General features: G+C 35.5%; 1 protein-coding gene across 4 annotated transcripts in view; it reads left to right on the top strand.

Annotated features, from left to right (window-relative positions):
- The window catches only part of LOC106664028 (acid sphingomyelinase-like phosphodiesterase 3a), a 794759-nt gene that overhangs the window by 683655 nt on the left and 86521 nt on the right, over positions 1–24583 (top strand). For all 4 annotated transcript variants that reach the window (XM_024226658.1, XM_014389387.2, XM_014389388.2 and 1 more), the window contains one exon: positions 8965–9191. In XM_024226658.1, coding sequence (XP_024082426.1) covers positions 8965–9191 — 227 coding nt within the window. The remainder of the gene's footprint in view (positions 1–8964; positions 9192–24583) is intronic.

Raw genomic sequence — 24583 nt, 5'->3', positions numbered from 1 at the left:
ATCTTTTTATCTAAGACAATTAAAGTTTTTAGTTGAGATGAAAAACGTTAATGGCACGAGAGGGATTCGAACCCACGAACTTCGGCTAAATACGCCGCTGCTCTACCACCTGAGCTATCGTGACCTTGATCCACTCTGACATCAACTCCCCACCTCAATCCCACCTTATGAGTTTTCCCTCTTTTGCCATTTTTTTAAATCCAAGGTTTTTGGTTGAGACGAAAAATTAGTGTCACATGCGGGATTCGAACCACGACCTTTGGCTCAATACCAACCTACAACTTTTCACATTTTACCTCTTTTTGCCACTTTTCAAATTGTTTGTGGGTTAGATGGGGAGTTGGTGTCCGACTAGATCGAATCACGATAGCTCAAGTGGTAGAGCAACGGCGTATCTAGCCGAAGACCGTGGGTTCGAATCCCGCTCGTGACTCTAGCTTTATTACTTCAACAAAGACCTACATAAAATTATAATTTATTTGGGTGCCAATTTGATTTTTCACGAAGAATCTACACATGCTATGAGAATTGTATTTTAATGAATAACTAATTTTATCTAAGGTTTTTTGTGAGACGATAAATTAGTGTCTCAAGCGGGATTCGAACCCACGACCTTCGGCTCAATACCAAACTACAACTTTTCACATTTTACCTTTTTTGCCATTTTTCAAATTGTTTGTAATTTAGATGGGGCGTTGGTGTCCGAGTAGATCGATAGCTCAATTGGTTAGAGCAGCGTCGTATTGAGCCGAAGGTCGTGGGTTCGAATCCCGCCCGTGACTCTAGCTTTTTTACTTTAACAAAGACCTATATAAAATAATCATTTATTTGGGTGCAAATTTGATTTTTCACGAAGAATCTATATGCTATTAAAATTGTATTCTAATGAATAACTCATTTTATCTAAGGTTTTTGGTGAGACGATAAATTAATGTCACAAGCGGGATTCGAACCCACGACCTTCGGCTAGATACGCTGCAGCTCTAACAAATTCAGAATATCGTGACTTCGATCCCGTCGGACACCAACTCATCTCAACGTATAACCGTTCAAATTTTTCCTCTTTTTGCCATTTTTGAAATTTTATTTTAAAAATATGGTCAATTATCACCGCTAAACATACATAGATTAATATGCAATTTTTTTAGGGACTAGCAGTAAGTAAGAAACTCTCCCTTCTCGTCTCTTGTGGAAAATAAGTGTTTAACACGCTCTGTTTTCCCAGCACCTATCAACCAATGCTCAATAAATATACTTTCAAGAAAATAAAACTCATTAAGTTCGTCGATTTACTCATTTACTTGTCCACAATATTTCGTCCGGACTCGCATCCATAGTAACCGTAGCATAAACCGTTGCGGGCACCGACGCCGCGAAATTATTCTCAAATAAAAAATATTCCATATAGTTATTCTTATACATTTTTTGGAATTATCTTTGTGAGGAGTTCAATCCTTTAGAACCAAGAAAAAAAGTCGCAACAAACATGTGACCTATGTAAATTATTACCAAACCTACCACAACAGATTATTCACTTAAGAATGCTACTTCAACTATGCAAAAATACAAAAATACCTCATATCCTCTCAAACAAAGCCATGGATCAGGGTAAATAACAGATGAAGCGAAATCTCTACACTCAGAGTATAATTCGTACTCCTGAAATACTTGACAAACAACGTAGCATTGAAGTCAAAGCTGAATTAGACAAACCCCTAACTTGAACTTCTCAAAGCTTTCTCCCTATCCGATATCAAACGCATTATCAACAATCTTCCTCGTAAAACATCCTTTGGATATTACTTAATCAGAGGATAAATTGACATAGAACCTCCTAACACCCAACCATATGGAAATTTCTGTTAACTCTTTCATTTGATTGGAAAGATCCTCGATAAACTTCTACAATTCAAACCGTATACTTGATTTCTTTCGTTTTATACTTGATCTTCGGTTCAGTATTTCCACGGCTTTTTAGACATTAGGGATATTCACGATCTTTGTGTTAACCCTGTTAACTTTGTTAGGTCCTGTTAGATCGAGAAAAATGATGATGTAGACTTGTAAGAATCAAATAGTTGACATTGGTCGATCTAACAGGCCAGGGCCAATGTTAGATGTTAAGACAAAAATGTAGTCACGCTGCTGGCCGTTAGGGCGCAGGTAACCAACATGGCAGCCATAAATTGAACAGCTGTTTTCGTTTACACGTATTTTTATTTTTAAATACGCATTAATTAAATCAGACCAATATAATTCTTTTCGTAATTTCGGTTCTGTCCTTATACCTTCATCCTCATAGATAAATCCCATGTCCTAAAAAGTTGTAGGCTAGAGGTTAGGATTCAAGTCGGGACGAATTGAAGCGTGTCCTTTTTGATTGCATTTTGAATGAAAGAGTTGATTAATTTTCCTTTTATTAACAGTTTATTAAATTCGCTAATTTCGTGGTCCGCTTGAGCAATTAATATATTACAATTAATTAAGGTTTTTAGTTGCGATAAGAAAGTCAATGGCACGAGCGGGATTCGAACATCGAAAAATTGCAAAAAGGAGGGAAAATTCAAAAAGTGGGGTTGAGATGGGAAGTTTGTGTCCGAGTGGATCGAGGATAGCTCAAGTGGTAGAGGAGCGGCGTATCTAGCCGAATATCGTGGGTTCGAATCCCGCTCGTGCCATAGACTTTTTATTCTCAACTAAAAACCTTAATTAATTTTAACAGTTTAGTTAATGACAGTAGATTACTTATAAAGTAGCTTTTTATAAAGGAAAAATATATTATTTATTTTAATCATTTATATTAGTATTAAACTACCCACATAAAATCACTCAAATAAAACCTCATAAAATTATAAATTAAACTCTTTAAGTATAAAGCAATTGCAAACAAAATATAAATTATAAAGGACCAATTCAAGCGTAATGTAATACTTTACAAATAAACGAAATATAATTAAATTCTGAATCGAACAAATCCAGTTTAGTTAAACTGGCATTGTTTTTCAAAGGATTTAATTGCATTCGCTTACATGCCAAAGCCAGTTTGTTAACAAAAAGTATGAACATTTTTTTAGACTGGATGAACTAAGCTAAGAAAATTATAATATTTTGAACGTGTAAAATTTGATACAATGTTGTACAAGTTAGCATTTTTTCCAATAGTGTTCGGAAAAAGCTTTTTGCAATTAACTTAGAAACTGTTGCTCCGAATTAAAATCCGTTTACACCCATAAATTCATCGTCAACAACCCTTTAAAAAAATGTATACCGATCAGAAATTTGGCATTTGAAATAGTTAACGAACTATTCATATTCTTCTTTATAGAGAAATAGATCAAAAACTTTTGGCTGTGGAAAAATTCGACATTAAATAAAAGTTGACGTCTCGAGATTTTTCCCCAAAACTTTAGTAATAAGTAAAAATAAAGAAGAAACAGAAGTTAAGATAAACTGCATAAAAGATCAGATCTATGGAAAATTTATATATATTTTAAGGTATTATTAAGATAATATTTTAAAGAAAGAAAATCACACATTATTGCCACAATATTTGACATATAGCATCAATAAATTTTTTAGTTTGGCTTAGCCGGGTGGACAGTTCTATCACCCTTTCATTTCTACAATACATTCGTAACCTCCGCCCGGTTATCCTATCACATATCTCGTGATTTCAAATAGTCAAGCCTCTATTCGAATTCCGCTATTGTAAAGAGTTACATTCAAAACTTTTGGCTCCTTAGAAACTCGACAAAATACGAAAGGTATCGTGTCTAGAGGTTTTTCATGTAAACATTACTATATGGAAATATAGAAGGAAAACAAAAGATAAACTCGCTCTTTATAAATGATGAGAGATAAGACAAATTTTTAAGAACGAGAAAGACACAGTATAGTCCCAATATTGGACAATATGGCTTTAATAATAATTAAGTGTTGTGGTTTGCTTAGCAGAGTAGACAAAATGAATCTTCGTCTATTCTGCATTACATTTGTTACACGGCCGGTTATGTTATCAAATATCTTGCCATTTTAAATAGTTCAGCCCCTATATGTGTCTCAGTATCATGGTGTTTGCAATGAAAACTATCTATTGTTGCCATTTTCTCCAAACGAAACATAAATTTTGTTACTAATGAAAAAATAGGAGGAAAACACGAGCTAATGGCTTTACGCTATTTGGTAAAGCAAGGCATAATACCATTATCGTAATGGCACCTCTTAAATAAACGTGCGTAGGATTTAGTGACCTTTAATGATTATTTAGAGTTCGTGGGATGCGGTCGGGTGTGATTTAGGTTTAGAAGAACGTTTTCTGTATGGTGCCAAAGTTTCGACCTTTAGTGAGGTCACCTTCAGCAAAATCAATTGTATAAATTGTCTGACAACATACATCGGAATTGGTCAAAGGAACACCACTAAAGGCATATTCCTACTGGAATACTGACAGTTCAAAAACGACAAGGGTAGGAGAGCTGGGGTCTTTGGTATGAACCTCAAGACTAAACTGAAGGTAAACCTAGGTAATTATGCTGCAGTTTACCAGTCTGAAATCGGAGCGATTGAACAATGTGCCAGAGAAAAAAAAGCTAGGAATACATTCCCGGAAGATAGCCATTTTCTCTGACAGCCAGGCAGCATTCAAGGAAAATATAAAGAGAGTCCGGAACTGTTCCGGAAGTTAGCGACACTAATGACCTTAGCCTGGAATAGTTGTGTTGGCACTCGGGGCCTAGAGGCAACGAAAAGGTTGAATTGTTGGCCAAAAAGGAAGCCAACATGGACTCTCTGGGCCCAGAACGCTACTGCGGCATAGCGGCCTAGAATCTGCCACAAAAGAGGATACATCTTAAAATGGATCCTTCATGAGACCAAATCTTTGTGGAACAATTCCACATGGCGCAGGCGAAGAGAATCATGGAAGGTCCATTCACAAAACTTACATAAGAATTATTGGAATGCAACCGCAACCGAACGAGTCAGGATTCTGGTTTACTCCTGTCAGGGCATGAGGTTCCCGAGAACACTTCGTCAACAAGGCAAGAGGATATTTAGCGTCCGCACCTGGCCTATTCGGCCTTATCGGACGTTTTGATTCTCAAGATGACAACAGACGCACCTCTGCATACGACGGAATGGTGTTACTGCCGCAGCATTGGTGTAGAGGCGCCCCAGCCCCTAAGGGCTAAAACAACTTCGCTCTCCGCTTGTCCACTCCGAATGGTCGGGTCCGCATTGTGCATCGGGTCGTATGCCGCACGCGAAGGGCTAACAGGGCGAAATACATCAGCCTGTTCTCCCGCGTACTCCCAAGATAGAGAAAGCGACTCTATCTCCCAGATTATTGGGGATTCTCATAAGCGTGGAAACTACCGGATCCGCCAGGGGCCGCGGTTTTGTTTTTATTGGAATTGCTAACCAATCTCTAGATGAGCACCGTCTACGGGAAAACCTCCTGTCGAGCTCAGCCTACACCTTCCACGCGCATTCGAGGGACGCCATAGGCTTAGCCTAGGTGGTCCGATCCTTCGCTTCCCCATGGGTATCACGCCGGTCATACGCACAACAATGCAAAGCACACTCGAGTCAGAGCAACCGATTCACTACCTGTTTCCATTCGCTTACTCACTCATTCGAGGGACTATTCAGCATAATCATCGCGTCCTCAACGCCTATACGCTGTCGTCCGGTCGCAACGTCTCCCAAGAGGCCGGGGGTAATAACGCTGGCCATACGCAAGCTTCACGAAGGTCACAAATAGAAGACAGCCACTGTCTAAGTTCCCGCCAGGGGCGTCACCACATACCACCACGAATCCGTTTTCAGTGTAACAAGGGCTGAATTTGGAAGGTTTAGTTACCCCGTGGTACAGATGGCCATACACCCTCCCCCGTCTATGCAGACAGGATCTGGTGCACTGGCCTTCGTGTGACTCTGCTAAGGCAACCGCTGCCCATTCCGACCCTAGGCACGAGTACAGCTTATGCTTTAGAGAGGTTGCCCCGCCCTCTGGGCTACACCTTTATTTTGTGCAGGGGTGTGTGCGTCACAGGATAGAATGAAGGAACTCGGATTGAGAAAAGGGACGTGGCTGAGAACACTAGGTGAGCCGTTTCGGGGTCTCGAGCCAACGAACCACCCGTCGTTGCCGCAGCTCCACACATAGTAGGCTACGACTCCCAGGGTGGTTGCGCTTGACAGGGCAATGCCACTTAAGAAGGCATATGCGCAGGATAGGAGTACTGACAGAAGAAACACTGTGCAGATACTGCCAGGAAGAAGAGGAGACCGCAGATTACATTTTATGTTTCTGTGAAGGTCTATGTAGTCTATGTAGGTGCAGGTATTTGCAACCAGGACAAGAAAAACCACAAGGAAGATCCTACATCAACGAACCGCTCGCAAAGCTGTGGAGGCTGGTTTGTAGCCTGAAGCTGGCCGGTGAGTTATAAATAACAGGGAAGCAGAATAGGTCTATTCAGGTCGAGGTGGCCGCCTCTTTCATCCGTATCCCTACATTGGAATTATATCCTAGTGTTTGGAAAAGAATGTAAAACAATGACAGCAAAAAACCTGAACAAAACCCCACAGCACTGTTACCATTTTGAACACCAACACAATTTTGATATCATCAACAGAAAAATATTAAACACAGGACAAAACAAACATCGAGGTAAATTTTTAGAAATGGTTTACATCACAGAGATAAGCATGTCAATTACAGAACAGACTCGTGTAAACTCAGCCGCAGCCACGCTCACATCATAAATCAAATTCAATATAGATAACATATATATATCATCACGTCACAAAAACACATATTATAACATATAAGTTCGAAGTCACGATAGCGCGTTAGAGCAGTGGCGTATTAGCCGAAGGTCGTGGGTTCGAATCCCGCTCCTGACACTGATGTTTTCATCTCAACCAAGGCCTTACATAAAAAGAATAATTAATTGGAATAATTAATATGATCAATTAGAGACCACTACACATGAATGGATTTGCACCCAAACTTATTAATGTTGCAATAAAACAGGCAGCGAAAAAATAAAAAGCCTTACCTTTCATAAAAACACACATAGTATAGAAGCAAAGAGAAAATATTTGTAAGCTGACCTTAGTTGTAAATTTTAGTGTACGTAAACTATGCCTACCATAAATTCTAGATGTGGGAATTATGACCGTTCTATATCGTACAGTTGTCAAGGCGTGTAACATCAACCTGTTTACAAGTTCAGTAGATTTCCTAAGGTAAGCTTAGACCTACGGTCCATTTTCTCAAGAATCGGCGAGACAGGGTTTTTGCAGTGCGATCACAATTTATCACCAAGGATCAGCCCGCCAGGGGGCGGTTCGGCCCAATCTGGTATATGTCAACATCATCCCGGCCTCACACCGACCGGTTCAACGTTTTACAAAAATAATCCAACCACGGCAAACATTGTGAGGACTTTTGATAACAAATGATTTCGAAACGTGACTCGGGCCCAGGACTGTAACAAATGGACTCCTGGCCGCACTATTTATTTTCACGATTCTAATGTTCTCTCATATTCCGAGGCATTCATTCTCCGACCTATGATTGTGGCAGCTGTCTCGCTCCGGTTGGGGAAAGACCGAAAAATATCCGTTTGTTTTTCCTCTTATGCAAATTTATGGACTCCGGGAGAATAGGAGGATTATTTTTGCAAAGTTAAATTGTTTATTTCGGGTTTTGTGTGCAAATGGAAATATCTCATGAATTTTGTAAAAAAACTCTTTCAGCTTTCTTCTAGCGCATGAAATATAACTTGTTTAACCTAAAGACAACAAAAATTTTACCATTTCCATCTTTTGCATCCCGAAATATTACAGTTTTTAGACAATATTTTATTAAAGTGCTAGTATAAGCTGGCTCTAGATAAACAATCATTAAAAATATTATTCTTTTTATAGTTAAAATTGACTAAAAATTGTTGCTTTTGTTAAAAGCTAGTGCATTATTTTTGGTATTTGAAAATACATGTTCCTCCTAGTTTCTATCTTCCTTTATGCAAAAATTTTGTTTACAAGAAAAACTTAATTTTTAGTAAATATCTGTACCCTCAGCAATCCCTGGAGCTTTGGCGATTGACAAAGCCAAGTTCTGGTTCAAAACTATCAATATACACTAGTTGTTGACAATAGAAAAAGTTTATTGTATTCCGTTTTGTTTTATACGTGTGTTTTCTGTTTTATTTTTTATATGGTTTTTTATAGAAACACGTCACACTCATAATTTCCTCAAAAGTACCTAAAGTGTATCCAGTATAAACCATTAATATATTGAAAATGATATTTTTAAATAATTCACTAGTTTTCGTGGTCCGCTTGTCCAATTAATATCTTTCAATTAATTAAAGTTTTTAGTTGAGATAAAAAAGTCAATTTGACCAGCGCGATTCGAACCCACGACCTTCGGCTAGATACGCCGCTACTCTACCACCTGAGCTATCGTGACTTCGATCAACTTGGTCACTAACGAAGTCATGATAGCTAAGGTGGCAGAGTAGCGGCGTATCTAGCCGAAGGTCGTGGGTTCGAATCCCGCTGGTCACATTGACTTTTTTATCTCAACTAAAAATTTAATTAATTGAAAGATATTAATAGGTCAAGCGGATCACGAAAACTAGTGAATTGAATCAGTTAAAATGAAGTACATCTTCACTAAACTTCTCCCGGGCCATTTCAATTGACGCCGAGAATCAAATAGATTACACGACATTTGAAAAATGGCAAAAACGTGGAAAAATTCAAAATATGTGGGGTTGAGATGGGAAGTTAGTGTCAATGTGAATCGAGATCACGATAGCTCAAGTGGTAGAGCAGCGGCGTATCTACCCGAAAATCGTGGGTTCGAATCCCGCTCGTGACATTGACTTTTTTATCTCAACTAAAAATCTTAATTCATTTTTAAATAATTTAAAATATATATTTTTTCAGTGACGGTCTTTCTGGGACTGCTAGCGGTCGTTCTTCAGACATGCAGGTCCACGCCTTGCAAAACCTCACGCACCTACTTTCTTCCACCTTCTCGTCGCAGTTCGTTTTTCCTGTTCTGGGACACAATGATCCTGGATCCAATCCGGGAGAGAGGCTCGGATTTAAGGACGTAGGCCATTTCTGGAGGCAATGGCTTCCGACTGAAGCAATCAACACTTTCAACAAAGGTAACATTGATTTTTTTTTTTTTTCATGAAGCCTCGTCTAAACACGTACCATTTGTATTCCCATTAGTTTTCACGGCAGTTTTTAAATTGAAACAGATTAAAACCCTAAAAATTGTATATTATTTTTATGAGGTGTAGGATTGGCCACCCTGCCCAAACAAGGGCCGTTTTGACTATTTTTCGTGGAAAGAAATACCATTTGAAAATAGAATACTACCACCGATTTTGCTCATAATAAAATTGATTTCATCATAATCTAAACTTTAAAGTAATTCAAATTATTTTTGAATAATTCCGATCAACTACGTCTGGTTTACCATGATATATCTCGACAAGAAATTCGCCTAAGTGAAGATTTCCTTTTTTATTTTGTATCAAAAACTACCTCCCACACGGATCCTTCTTTTATCAACATCCGACTGCCAGAGAAAACAATGTTCAATTTCTATGATGTAATTTGACTGTAACCGGAACACTTCTAGCTTTGTCAGAAAATCAACTCTCCTGAAAAGTTGTATTTTTTAATTTATTAAAATTTTTAGTTGAGATAAAAAACGTCAGTGTCACGAGCGGGATTCGAATCCACGATCTTCGGCTAGATACGCTGCTGCTCTACCACTTGAGCTATCGTGACCTCGATTCACACTGGAACTAACTTCCCATCTCAACCCCACCTTTTTTAATTTTCCCTCTTTTTTGGCATATTTTAAATATCGTGTAATCTATTTGATTTTCGGCGACAAATTAAATGACCACGGAGAGCTTTACTGGAGATATACTTCATTTTAACTGATTCAATTCACTAGTTTCGTGGTCCGCTTGACCAATTAATATGTTTAAATTAATTAAGGTTTTTAGTTGAGATAAAAAAGTCAGTCTCACGAGCCGGATTTGTCGCCGAAAATCAAATAGATTCCACGACATTTGAAATATGTGAAAAAGGAAGGAAAATTTAAAAAAAGGTGGGGTTGAAGTGGGAAGTTAGTGACCGACTGAATGGAGGTCACGATAGCTCAAGTGGTAGAGCAGCGGCGTATCTAGCCGAAGATCGTGGGTTCGAATCCCGCTCGTGACAGTGGCATTTTTATCTCAACTAAAATCTAAAATAATTGAAAAATATTAATTGGTCAAGCGGACTACGAAACTAGTGAATTTAATAAGTATTTCGTAACGTTTCTGTACGTTTATCTCTAACACCTGCTGGTATTTTAAATTTTTTTAGCAAGGTAATAAGCATATAATTGTATTTAAATTTATCATTTCGTCACAAATTTAATTTATTCCAAAACTTTAGCGTATCACAATTTTCTAAAAACTCTAGCTAACATTTCGCAATATATAAAGAAAAATAAAAAGCAAAATATTGATTGCATATACCAAGCACATTTTGATCAAATAATGCCAAAAATTGGCAATTTCTTGCCATCTCTTTGGGAATTAATTGTTTTGAGAAATTATTAAAGAACAGTAAAATTTTAGAGATTTATTTTAACATAAATAAATGGTCAATCTCTCTACAAAATAAAACTATATCAAATATAAAATCTGTTTCAAAGAAATAGAAGAAATAAAACAAGTTTGCAAAAAAAAAAAAAAATAGTTGCTAGTCTCTGAAACATTTGAAAGCCACCAATATTTTTAACATTCTCAAAGAAATATTAAATCCACACACCAATGGGTTCGTTAATTAAAGTTTAGTTACGGACGTTCTCAACCCTTGGAGATTACTGCTGACTTAACTGTTATTTCATAGGCCGTTATCATCTTTCCTTAACGACTTAATATATAGTAACCCAGGGCTGGGAGCGTAATTAATAATTACGACTTTTAATATCAGGCACAGGTCATCGTTTAAGCCGTGTTGAAAAACCGTTTACGACCGTAACATAAAAGTGGTAAAAACAACATATAAAATTTGATTGAATGTACAAACCTACAGCATTGCAAAAAAATCATTTCCGTTGTATCAACAATAGTATCAAGTAATTATAAAGAAATAACGTTATTTCAAAATCTCTTCGTTTACATTTCAATACGTATTCTCTTATGTAGCTTGGGTTTCTGTTTATCTTCTGATTTTTGAAGGTGGGATAGGTCACCTAAAAAAAACCGGTTTTTTTAATCCACAACGTTCGGATTTATTTTAATCCTTCCTCAGGTGAGTTGATACAAATAAAAGATTCCTTCCATTTTTAGACCAACATGGTTATCATTGTTTCTTTCATACTTACAGTGGTTAAAACAGTGGTCGTCAGTCATTAATATTTTTTAATAGCTTATTTTAAAAGAAGCCAGTGTGATACATATTTAAGTCCTTCAGACTCCGAAAAAACGGTTTAATATTTTGGTCATGACTAGACTCTTATCACAACCTAATATGAAAGGTTTTCAACATCTTATCACAGACCAACGAATTAATATTAAAAAACCAGTCAACAATTAAAGCTACATTTTTCTTAAAATCCACATTCTTAAACAACAATTTTTAACATAATTTTAAACAATTATTATCACAATTATCACAGATTTAAAGTTTCTTCCTAAGTTTAAAATTTGCTTGGCTAATTTTTTGTGTTATTTAACAAATTAAAATATCAATAATTTATCATATCACAGTCTTGACGGTAATTAACAGACAGTTAATCTTTCTTTATGCAAAAGACCTCCAGGAACTTTCGTTTTTTTGCATAAAAAAAGATAAACTGTCTTAATTAACGTCAAGACTGTGATATGATAAGTGATTGTTATTTTAATTTGTTAAAAAATACATGAAATTAACCAAGTCAATTTTCCACTTTGGAGAAAACTTTAAATCTGTGATAATAATTGTTAAAAATTTGAATTATTTAATGTCATTAATGACATTAATTGAGATATTGAATTAATTAATTGAGAAAAAAAGTCAGTGTCACGAGTGGGATTCGAACCCACGATCTTCGGCTAGATACGTACCTCTACTACCTGAGCTATCGTGTCTTCGATCCACTCGGACACTAACTTCCCATCTCAACCCCACCTTTTGAATTTCTCTTTTTTGCTATTTTTCAAATGTCGTGTAATCAATTTGATTATCTGAGACAAATGAAATGGTCACGGAGAGCTTTAGTGAAGGTATAATTCATTTTAACTTATTAAATTCACTAATTTTCGTAGTCCGTTTGACAAATTACTATCTTTCAATTAATTAAGGTTTTTAGTTGAGATAAAAAAAGTCAAAAATGGCAAAAAGAATGGAAAATTGAAAAAGGTGGGGTTCAGATGGGAAGTTAGAGTCCGAGTAGATCCAAGTCACGATAGCTCAAGTGGTAGAGCAGCGGCGTATCTAGCCGAAGATCGTGGGTTCGAATCCCGCTCGTTACACTGACTTTTTTATCGCAACTAAAAACCTTAATTAATTGAAAAATCATTTTTATATCTAACATGTATTTCTATAATGCAAAAAATGTTTGTAAATCCCTGGCCCTGAAGATGATCTAAGTAAAGGTCGAAACGTTGGTACGATAAGGAAAATCACACCAGACCGCATCACACGATCATTAAATAAATATATAAAGTATTGTAAAGTTGTGACCTCTCGTCCATGACGCCCAGCGGATAACGAAGACATTAAGCCCTTTTGAATGAAGGATTAACTTCAGTTTACGTTCTTTCTATTAGTTTCTTTGAAAAGGTAGTAATTTGCTTGTGTGTAAAGATGAGTGCATTACTCAAATATTATAATTTTTTTTTTTTTAACTAAAAATTTGCTTCATTGTGCTATTTTTTTTTTTACTAAAAATTTGCTTCATTGTGTAATTTTTAAAGAAGAAATATAGGTCAAGAACATCTAGACATTTTTATATCAAACTTTCCCTCAGCAGTAGAGTTTCAAGAATTTCATTTAATTTCTTCCCTTTACCTCCTGGCCTCTATTCAAAACTCATAAGAAGTTTTCAGGCCGAGAGCTGACTTGCATAATAAAGTAGCTTTAATATAGATTTTTTTCCTTTACACCAGGGATTTATAAGTCTTAAAAATTGTCTAACTTTTCGTAAGGAGGCAGTTTTGAATAATAAATTTTTCAGCTTGTTTAATCAAAGGGCGTCAAACATTTGCCCGAGATGTTGATAACTAGGACAATGAATGACAATGGGGCAAGTTGAACAAGCTAATTGGGCCAGACGAGAAGGAGTTGCCCTATTCTGAGCTGCTAAGCAGGTGTGCTCGGCTGAGTCTCATCTTTTACGATATAGCAGCTCCCTGGATACAAGCAATATGGCTGACACCGTAAAGACAAACTTTTATATCTTCCTAAATGGCTTTGTTTTTGCTCGGAACCCACTTTTGTGCCTTAGGGCTCCCAGGGCTTTTCCACGCCCTTCCAGCTTTTAACACTTCCATCACCGAGGTCCTGTTCGAGAAAAATAATGGCAATAGGTGAACAAAATGCTTTTTTATATTGAAATACTTTTTTTTGGGAGGGGGTTTAACACACAAACCCAACATCAAAGTCTTTCAACGTTATAAATCAATAAAAAATTAAATTATAAGTCTTTACGTTATGAGACAAACATAAAAACATTGGATAAAATAAAACGAAGCGAAGCATGAATAAATAACGAAAATGAAACATGCGGCAAGGTCCAACTTTTTACGAACTTCCTCAATTTTACATTTTACGATTAAAATTTCATTCTGACCATTTAATGAAAAACAGTAATCTACCGATATATTTTATATTAGAACAATTTTATTGTTTACTACCTTATACTAAAAAACTGACAATAATAACAATGCGAAACCAATTTTTATTTTTAAAAAACCATATTAATTGGACCAAAAGACACACTGGACGGAAGAACCGAAATTACATGATGTCGAAGGGACTAGAAAGTGGGTATTTTTCAGTCTCCTACTACTGCAGTCTTCTGGTTTATTGTACTTTTCTTAGTTCCTAAGTTCAGTTCAAATGACTCCCTCCTTTCTTTACGACGTTAAAGGTCATTGACTGTTATTGCTGCAATTCTTTTTCTCGGGTCTTCTCGGTACCGTAAGTTGTTTCAACATTGAGAGGCTTGCTTCGCACTCGAAGGTAAGATGAATGGCACTTCCTTCCTCATGACTACAAATAAGTTTATGGTGAATAGCAATGAGAGCATAAGCTCAAAAAGTAACAATTTATGGTGTTTGTCGAGCATTCTATAATTATAAGTATACTGTGTCTGCTCATCTGGATTTCAATCCATGTCTACTCTGTTTTGAACCTGTACATTTCTGTCCTTTCGTCCTTTCGTATAACAGAGAGTTCAACACGCTGAGCTTAAGAAGTAAACGTAAAAATAATAATGTGAGACAGTTTTTTTAGATATTAAGAATTAGAAAATGCGATAGAGGGAGAAAGCAATGTTTTTGGGGTTTTATTTTAGAAAGTAAAACTAATCATATCCAAAACTTCGTTTAAGTGAGTTATTATGTAAGTAGAAAATTATACGTGTTGTGTTTTCCAAATAATACAGAATATTGTCATTATCTTCAGAAAATTTCAGCATGTAGGAAGTAGAAACTAAGGAGGGCGGGAGAGAGAGAGAGAGAGAGAGAGAGAGAGAGAGAGAGAGAGAGAGAGAGAGAGTGAGAAAGAGAGAGAATAATGGCGGGGGTGATAGAGGGAAGGAGGTAAAGAATTATAAAATCTTACACTCAATGAATGAATATGGATTTAGGGGTAAAATATTCAGACAAAGAATGAAGATGAAAAAGGAAAGGGGAAGAAAGGAAAGGGTAACGAGTGAATGACGGAGAGAGTAAAGACATAAGAGAAATAGAGAAAATGAAAAGAAAGAGAAAGACGGGAAGGAAAAATCGGATATTTAAACAATGGTATAAGAAGAAACAGAATGGCTAAAACATAAGATGGAGCTGGAAAAAGAAAATGATACTGAAATAGATATAATTTGACACCCAGATAGAGAGGGAAAGAGAGAGGGAAACATGTTCAAAGTGAAGACGAGACAGAGACTTAAAGGGAGAGAAGATGAGTACGTACTGTTAGCAGAAGAAAACGAAGAAAAATTGAAAGTGGGAAACGAAGAATGTCATAATAATTACAGAGAAAAGAGGGATAAACAGCAATAGAAAGAAAGAGAGAGAGAGGGAGGGAGAGAGAAAGAAATAAAGAAATAACATAAATATAGAAAAAGAAAAGAAAGGGACAGAGGGAAAGGAAGAACGGGTTATTTAAACAAATGTGTAAGAAGAGACAGAATGGCGAAAGAATAAGATGGAGAGGGAAAAAGAGAAAGATACAGAACTATAGATAATTTGAAACTCTGACAGAGAGGAAAAGACAGAGTAAAAAATCTGAAAGAGTGAGTGGGAAACTTAAAGCGAGAGAAGATGAGTACATACCATTAGAAAAAGAAAATGATGAAAAATTGAAAGCGGGAAACGAAGAATGTCACAATTATTACAAAGATGGATAAACAGAAATAGAAAGAGAGAGAGAGAGAGAAAGAGAGAGAGAGAGTGAGAGGGAGGGAGAGAGAAAGAAATAAAGAAATAAGATAAATAGAGAAAAAGAAAAAAAAGGGAAAGAGGGAAAAGAAGAACGGGATATTTAAACAAATGTGTAAGAAGAGACACAATGGCGAAAAAATAAGAAGGAACTGGAAAAAGAGAATGATACAGTAATAGTGATAATGAGATACCCAGACAGAAAGGGAAAAAGATAGGAAAAAATGTGAAAGAATGAGAGGGAGTGTGAGATTTAACGGGAGAGAAGATGAATACATAAAGTTAGAAACAGAAAATGAAGCAAAAGTGAAAGTGGGAAACGAAGAATATGATAATTAGAGGTAAAGAGAGAGAGAGTGAGAGAATGAGAGAGGGAGAATGAGAGAGAAGAGGAGGGAGAAAAAACAAAGACTTAATAGAAATTTAGAAAAAGAAAAGAAAGTGAAAGAGGGGAATGTGAAAAAAAATAAGATGGAGAAGTAAAAATAGAAATGTCCAGAAATAGAGATAATTTGATTCCCAGACAGAGAGGAAAAGAGAGAGGAAAAAAGAGAGGAAAAAATGTGAAAGTGTGGGACACTTAAATGGAGAGAAGGTGGGTACATAAAGTTAGAAACAGAAAATGTAGAACAAGTGAAATTGTGAAACAAAGAATGTGATAATTGTTACAGAGGAAAGAAAGGATAAAGAGAAGGAGAGAAATAGATAGAAAAAAGGAGAAAGTCAGAGAGAAGGAAGAAGAGGAAGAGAGAAATAGAAGGAGACAGAAATAGTTCTACATAGATAGATAGGTGTAGTTGTATAAATAGAATAAGACAGAACGGATTTATACAGAAGGAATGTAAAAAAAAGATTATAAAGAAATCAAAAAGGAAGAGTGAGAGGACGGATTGTATTAAAAATATCGATAATGTACTATAATGTAGATATCGATATATCGATAGAGAGAGAGTGAGAAAGAGAAAGGTTTTGATTGTTTGTTTGTTTGTTTGTGTGTGTGTGTGTGTGTGTGTGTGTGTGTGTGTGTGTGTGTGTGTGTGTGTGTGTGTGTGTGTGTGTGTGATCAGTTGCCAAAAGCATCGATTATTGGTATTTATTGCTATAAGAGTACTTCCATTTTCTTTTTTAGTTTTTACTTGCTCGAAAGAGATATATCAATAATTGACATGTAATAGTAAAAGAAGTTAAAGTATTGATTTCTCGGTTTGTATTTATTCCTCAATAGTTAGTACTTTGTTGACAGTAAAATTTCATCTTAAATGCTTGTATGTTGAATCCATACACTTGTATGTCACTGGAACAAACAAAACAATAGCAGAATATATTACCAGTGATAACACATTGTTTTGACGTTACAAGAGATGCATTAAATGAAATTGGAATGGACTGTTAACTAAACTAGAAGCGAGTCGGAACAATGGACGGGAGAAGTGCGTAGTGGATATACACAACAAAAGGAAGGGAGAAAGTGAACTTCGAACTTATTGTTAGTATGACAACGTTGACCTTTTCTATGCTTGGCTCAAAACAATGCTAAATTGGCGTAGACGTATTACCCTTTTGTCCAAAAATTGATCGAGGAGTAATAGACACATTACAAAAGCTGGTATTAGGATTTTGTGTACTTTTAGTGCAAAAAAATCAGAAAACAAGATAAATATATAAAACAAAATCATCATAGAATTTAACAAGCGGAAAACTGTAAAATCCTAAAAAATACGATTTGGTAAGAGTGAGAAAGATAGAGAAATAGTCAAAGCAGCTATATGAAAGATAGATAGATAATTTTTTTTGGAAAGATATTTTTTGTTTGTATCATTGACCATGTTGATTTAAACAAAAGAACTTTTATGCTGACATTGCAAGTGGCGTCTGGGTGAAATACGTCTCCAATGGAGTGGTGACAAAAACCATGGAATAAGAAAGTTTAATTTAATACCAGTCCGCCGCCTAATTGCCCCTCCTGCTAATGGATGGAAATTATCAAGGGAGTTTGAAAATTCTATCTACATTTAATTTGATTATTTCGTGAAAAGGAATCATAATGTCAGCCTCCTCGAATGGTACCCGTTTCACATGAAACGCTTTAAAACGAAGTCCCGCCGTAATGGCACTTTCAGCCGGAATTGAATCACCTGTAATTAACCGCCCTTTCTGGAAAATTGCCTAAGCGGCTGAGGAAGTTCGACGTAACATTGACGGCAAAAGGAAATCCTCAAGGAAATGCCTCTTTTATTTATGTTCATTAAGAAAAAGTGGGTAAATTCGAGTTTATATCTTTATATATGCCCGTCTTTCAAAACGATTTTGTCTGCATACATGATTTTTTTAAATTTTTTGTTAATTGACTATGAAAGTTCAAGATGAAGTTGAAGTTATCAACCTGCAGCAATTAATGTTACGAGTCTTACGAGTCGCATCTTTCCGGGTTCAACCATGAAGCTGTTCTTTTTCTTTATATTTCATCCGTCGTTTGACCTCCCGAAGATCCAACTCATAACATTAATATGAAAGCTCCTTCAAATTAAATAAAAATAACATATCAAAATTAATTTTTATCATTAACAATATTTGTCGGATGCTATATATTAAAAAAATTATTATATTAACAATTCATATCACATCAATTAACAACAAATAAAGAAAATTTACATAAAGTAGAGAAATTACCCACTGGTTTTGCTCCATAAATACACATGTGAGTTGGTAACGTTCTTCTGTGTAAAACTGTTTGATCTTGCTCCGTTCTTCATTTTCTATGTAATCAGTACAATATTAACATAGTTGTAAATGTGAATGTATTGGGTTGTCCGGAAAATAATGCAGGATTTTGGTATTAAACAAAAAAAAAGAAACTAGTTACTTTAAAGCAATGTTCTTTAATCAAAATAATTTCCCATACTCTCAATACATTTCTCCCAACGTGTTGGTAACTTATTAATTCCGTCTGAGTAGAATTCAGAATTTTTAGAATTGATAAAGTCAATAAATGCATTTTCCAGTTCCGTTTGATTTTTGAATATTATGTGTTGTAAGTAGTGGTCCAGGTGTCTAAAAAAATGGTAGTCAGTAGGCGAGAGGTCCGGAGAGTAGGGTGGGTGAGGCAAAGTTTCATAGCCAAGCTCCAATAATTTTTGTGACGTTACACGTGACACATGTGGTCGAGCGTTGTCATGCAACAAAATGGGCCCTTTCCGATTGACCAAAGAGGGCTTCATTACTGCCAATTTCTGATGCATGGTATTAATTTGGCTACAGTATGATTCAGCATTGATGGTTTCGCCAGGATTTAAGAAGCTGTAGTGTATTAAACCAAATGAAGCCCACCATACCGTAACCATTACCTTTTTTTGATGAGTTGGGGGCTTTGGAAAATGTATTGGAGCTTCTCCTTTGTCGAGCCACTGTCCAGAACGTCTAGTGTTATCGTAGAGAATCCACTTTTCGTCACATGTAACAATTCTGGCCAGAAATGGGTCATTTTTGTTTCGACAAAGAAGTGATGCACAAACATCAAAGCGCTGATTTTTTTGGCGATCGTTTAATGAGTGTGGAACCCAATTTTCGAGTTTTTTCACTTTTCCAATCGCCTTGAGGTGGTCAGCGACGGTCGTTTTACTGACTTTGAGTTGCTCTGCACCCACCACTGATCGCAGAACATCATCATTAAGAGAGGAAGGCCTTCCACGACCTTCTTCATCTTCAAGGCTGAAATCTCCCTCCCGAAATTTTTTAAACCACCTTTGCACAGTGCACTCATTAACACAACCCTCGCCCCAGACTTGGTTAATGTTTCTAGCCGTTTGGGCTCCGCTTCGGCCGAGTTTAAACTCGTAAAAGAAAATCGTACGAAATTCTCGCTTTGACATTATAAGGATGACTGAATTATTTCCAAGTAGCGGAATGCTACAGAGGTAAACAAACAATATCATTTGAATCCTGTAAACGTAAACAGAATATTTTATATAGATTTTTTTTAATGAAAACTTAAAATCCTGCATTATTTTCCGGACAACCCAATAGAAAAAAACATGGGATGAAAATTTAAGTAAATTAATTTTCAATAAAGGCGTGTGGTGGTTACTGACCGTTACTTGATGAGTATTTGGAGGTCGTGAGATGCTATGTGCTATGTCTGGTGTGACGTAGTTTTTAGAAAATCTTCTTCTTTATCGTGCCAACGTTTCGGTCTTCATTTAGATCATCATCAGGGCTCAAAATGTTTGTTTTCGCGTAATTGTGTCATTCTTGTGTGTCTTGTTGAGAGTGTCACGGAGCGTGTATGTATGTGAGAGAGAGAGAGAAAGAGAGAGAGAGAAAGAGAGAGAGAGAGAGAGAGCAAAAGTGAGATAGAAAGAGAGAGAGAGAGAGAGAAAGAGAAAGATAGAAAGAAAGAGTGAGAGTTTCTAAATATTGAGCAATATTGACAAACTATTTTCCGTCTGCGTTGTACTAGAATACAACATAGAATACAAGTAAAACTTAAAAACATAAAATTAACTCTTTTTTAAAAGAATTTACATATTCAAATGAGTCGTATTTGTGTGTAGAAATAATGTTGGTGGCTGAATGAAAAGACAAAGAGTGAGGTAGATTGCTAGATTCGTAGATAAATACATAGAGAAGGAAAGAGAAAGACAGAAACAGAAAGAGAGAGAAAGAGTGAGTGAGAGAGAGAAAAATCTTTATCCTAGGACTAGAACCTCTAAGAATAACAAAAATATCACATAAAATTGTTCAGGCCATATTGTACAATAAAACATAATCTAATACAAAACAACTTGAAATGAACGCTTTTTCAAAAAAGTATATATTCAAATTTGGCTGAATGAAAAGACACAGAGTGAGGGATATTGCTAGATTGGTCGATAAATGCATACAGAAAGAAAGAGAAAGACAGACCGAAACAGAAAGAAAGAGTGAGAGAGAGAGAGAGAGAGAAAAAAAACTTTATCTTAGCACTAGAACCTCTAAGAATAACAAAAATGTCACAAAAATTTTTTCAAATGTGGCACCTGAATTAATGAAGGTGTGACGATAATATAAAGTAAACTAATTAAGTAAGAATAAGAATTTATGAAAAAAGTGATAATAATAAGGAATTCTCTGCTTTTTGCAATCATAAGCATAAACTATAAACGAAAAGTTGAGGAAAAGAAGGTAACAAGTTTTCTCATGCAGTAAAATCATCTGATAATAATGTGCTTGTTTGTTTGTGTGTGTGCGTGCGTGCGTGCGTGTGTGCGTGTGTGTGTATGCGTGTGTGTGTGTGTGTGTGTGTGCGTGCGCGCGCGCGTGCGTGCGTGTGCGTGTGTGTGTGTGTGTGTGTGTGTGAGAGAGAGAGAGATGCGTGCGCGCGCGCGTGCGTGCGTGTGCGTGTGTGTGTGTGTGTGTGTGTGTGAGAGAGAGAGAGAGAGAGAGAGAGAGAGAGAGAGAGAGAGAGAGAGAGAGAGTGAAAGATAGAGATCTAACTATGTGTCGTTTTTATGTTAAAATAATTTTTTAAATTGTTCTGGCTAAGTTTTACATAATAACATATTCTACATAAAAATATAATTTGAAATTTGAATTGAAATGAACTCTTTCACATGAAAAACATATATCCAAATTTGTCTGAAAAATTCGAGTGACTTACGAAGACGGAAGGACTAAGTAATAAAGTGGATAAGTAATATGGATAGAGAGAGAGAGAGAGACAGTTCTTAACATGTATGCTTTTTACGTGAATATAGTATTCACAAATTGCTCAGGCTATACTGTACAATAAAATATAATCGAAAAGAAAACAACTTGAAATTAACCCTTTTTCAAAAAAATCTCAAATTTGTCTGACTAGATTATAAATGACATTTAAAGAGTGAGTGACTACGTAAGTGAGTTAGAAAGTGTGGGTGTTAGAAAGTGAGAGATTGAGGGAAAGAGAGAGAGTGAGTGAGAAGGAGAGAAAGTTCTAATTTCTTAGCTTTTTTTGATACATTTATGTATTGAAACAAACCAAAAGTTTTCTGCCTGCGTTGTACTAGACAACAACATATTTTAATCGAAAAAAATTTTAAATTAGCCATTTTATAAGAGCATATACATATTCAAATTGGTCTACTTTTTATGTAGGGGGAAAAGGAGGATGGCCAGAATGTGGGATAGATAGATAAATACCTAGAAAAAAAGGCAAACAGAAATAAAAAGTGATAAATAGATAGATAGATAAATAAATAGATATGTATTGAGAGAGAGATAGATGGAGAGAGAGATGGAGAGAGATGGAGAGAGAGAGAGAGAGAGAGAGAGAGAGAGAGAGAGAGAGAGAGTGAGAGAGAGTTATACAGGGAGAGATTTCTTAACATATATACGTTTTTATGTTTAAATATTTATTTTTTTGTTTTTCCTGCTATGTTATACAGAAACATATTCTAATAAGAATAAAGTTTGAATTTAATCCTTTTTCAAGAAAATATATTCAAATTTGTCTGAAAAAATTACGAATGTCATTGAAAGAGTGAGTGGCAGGAAGGGAGAGAGATATTTCTAAATTTTGGTTTTGTTACATTGCAATTTAAAGAAAAACAGTTTTAACTGTATTTTGTAAGACAAAAACACATTTTAAAAAGAGGTAAAAGGAATGAAATATTTAATTAATTATTTTTGCAAGAACATGTGTTTTTAAACTTGTCTGAACAATTCTTTCAAGGGTAATATAAAAAAAGTATTTGTGAAAAAGTGGCCGTGAAAGTGAGTGGGACAAAGAGAGAGAGATTTCTAAATATTTCGTATTAAAAAAGGGAAAACTAACTTACGAGAGAACTCGACGTTGATTAATAAACAGATCGATGTAACTGTTTATTGTACATTTTTCCTCATTCTGTGAAAATTTAACTGTAAAACATATGGAGAAATTTGAATATAGTGAGTGGTGATTAGTGACCGTTAATCGAGAATTATTGCGGTCTGGTGGTAGGTTTCAGAAAAAAAAATTTTTTATCGTGCCAACGTTTCGATCTTTATTGAGATCATCTTCAGGGCTCAAAGTGTTCTTATGTGTAATTGTGCCATTCTTGCGTGTCGTATTGAGAGGGCCATTTTTCTGAAACCTACATCACACCAGACCGCATCTCACGATTTCTGAATAATTTTTGAATATAGTCCATTATATCCAGCAAGTACAATTACAAATCGGATAAAGGACGAAACATAAATAAGTTTCTTTAAAAAACATTTGAAACCCTATCTAATCTAAGAATTTTAATCTTAGCAAATCCAACAAAAAGAAAATCAACTTTTCCCTATTGAAGAAGTTTTATTATTTTCAAAATTTCATGTTTCACAAGAATGTACCTTGAAGACACATTACAAGAAATTAATGATAATTTCAAACTTGAAGCTGGCTCACAAATATTATGATATAGAAATGTACGTATTTATTAAATAGGATAACAATTTTTGATTTTTCGGACCGGAAAATCTCAATGGTCTTCGTCAACCCTTTCATTCTTTGGTATTCTTTTCCTTTCCCTCCCTCCATTTGTTTGCAATATAATTTATTTTTCTTGACGATATAACCTAATTCTATTTATGTCAGACTGTCTCATTTTATTATCATATTGAGCATCTCCTTCTATCAAGACTTAGCCAGTCGTGGATAATTATCAATTTAATAAACGAAAAATATTTTTTTTTATATATTAAAAATGTTTACTTAGTGATCATACTGCTCCTGAGTACTTGGTGTATCTAAGGTTAATTGAAGAAGCAGGAAGGTTTTGTCGGTATATTTATTTTCAAAATGTTTTTTATATTAGCTAGAGAATGTTAATAAATGAATAATTGTTTGCCGGAGAGGAGTAGGAAATTCCTGGTGATGATGGGAATCGAACCTACGATCTTGAGGTCAGCGAGCCGAAAGTCTGGTGCCTAACCAATCGACTACCGCGGTTTGTAATTTCTAATCACAAACACGTGGTGAATTTTTATTTAAAATATAATCCTTTCGGCCAATTTCTAACATGTTTATTGATTGTTTAGGCCCTAACTGATGGATATGTTCATAATAAACATTCTTTGGAAATACTTATGAAAAAATGAAGTTGAATCACAAGTTTAGATTTAGTTGTTACTGTTTAAGATTCATGAGGATAATCGCTCTTACATGTAAAAAACCCTGACGTGAATTAACGGTAATTACCACGTTCCTGTGCAGGGGGGTGTAAAATCAATGCGTACGTGGTTGCGAATAGTTTAGGGTAGCCAGCCGTTCTCAAGAGCCCCATTACCTAATAGAGTAACTTGGATTTAACTTTATGAGGGTGGACAATTTACTGCCGAAAATAGACACCTGGGGATGGCCTAGCTCGTTCGGAGTAATGGTGGTCTGGTTGGACTTAAACCTCCCCTCGGTCTAATAACACTACTTCCTTTTAACGCTGCATACTTGCTTATCGGGTGCCTTTTATTTCAAATTTTTTGCCGGAACTTCTCGGGTGAATCCATGGTTATTTTTCCTAATCAAGTTTAGTTTTTCATTATTTACCCTATGTATGCCTTTTTCTCAGGTCAATACAAATAACTTTCTTCAATTAGAAGATAAAGTTTTGACGAGGGTAAAAGTAATTTAAGTAGTAATTCACGTGGATAGAAATGGATAAAAATAGATTGTTATTACAATTTTACTGATCGTACATTACAAAAAATTGTTTTGTTTTTAATTCACGCACAACACATATTTCGTTACAATGACTTTTTTTTATATATATAATTTTCAGAAAATAATTGATATTATGAAATGTTATGTTCTCTTTGTCACTCCGAATTTATTTTAATTGATAAATTTTAAACGTTTGTTGAAATTAGTCCATAGTTATGAAATTCCTTCCTCTATAATTTTACATTAATACGAACATGTAGAGGGT

Source organism: Cimex lectularius, unplaced genomic scaffold (genome assembly GCF_000648675.2).
Source record: "Cimex lectularius strain Harlan isolate CLEC.00 unplaced genomic scaffold, Clec_2.1 scaffold26, whole genome shotgun sequence".
Lineage (NCBI taxonomy): Eukaryota > Metazoa > Arthropoda > Insecta > Hemiptera > Cimicidae > Cimex > Cimex lectularius.
Note: the sequence above shows the minus strand (reverse complement) of the source record. Positions and strands in the feature narration are given on the sequence as shown.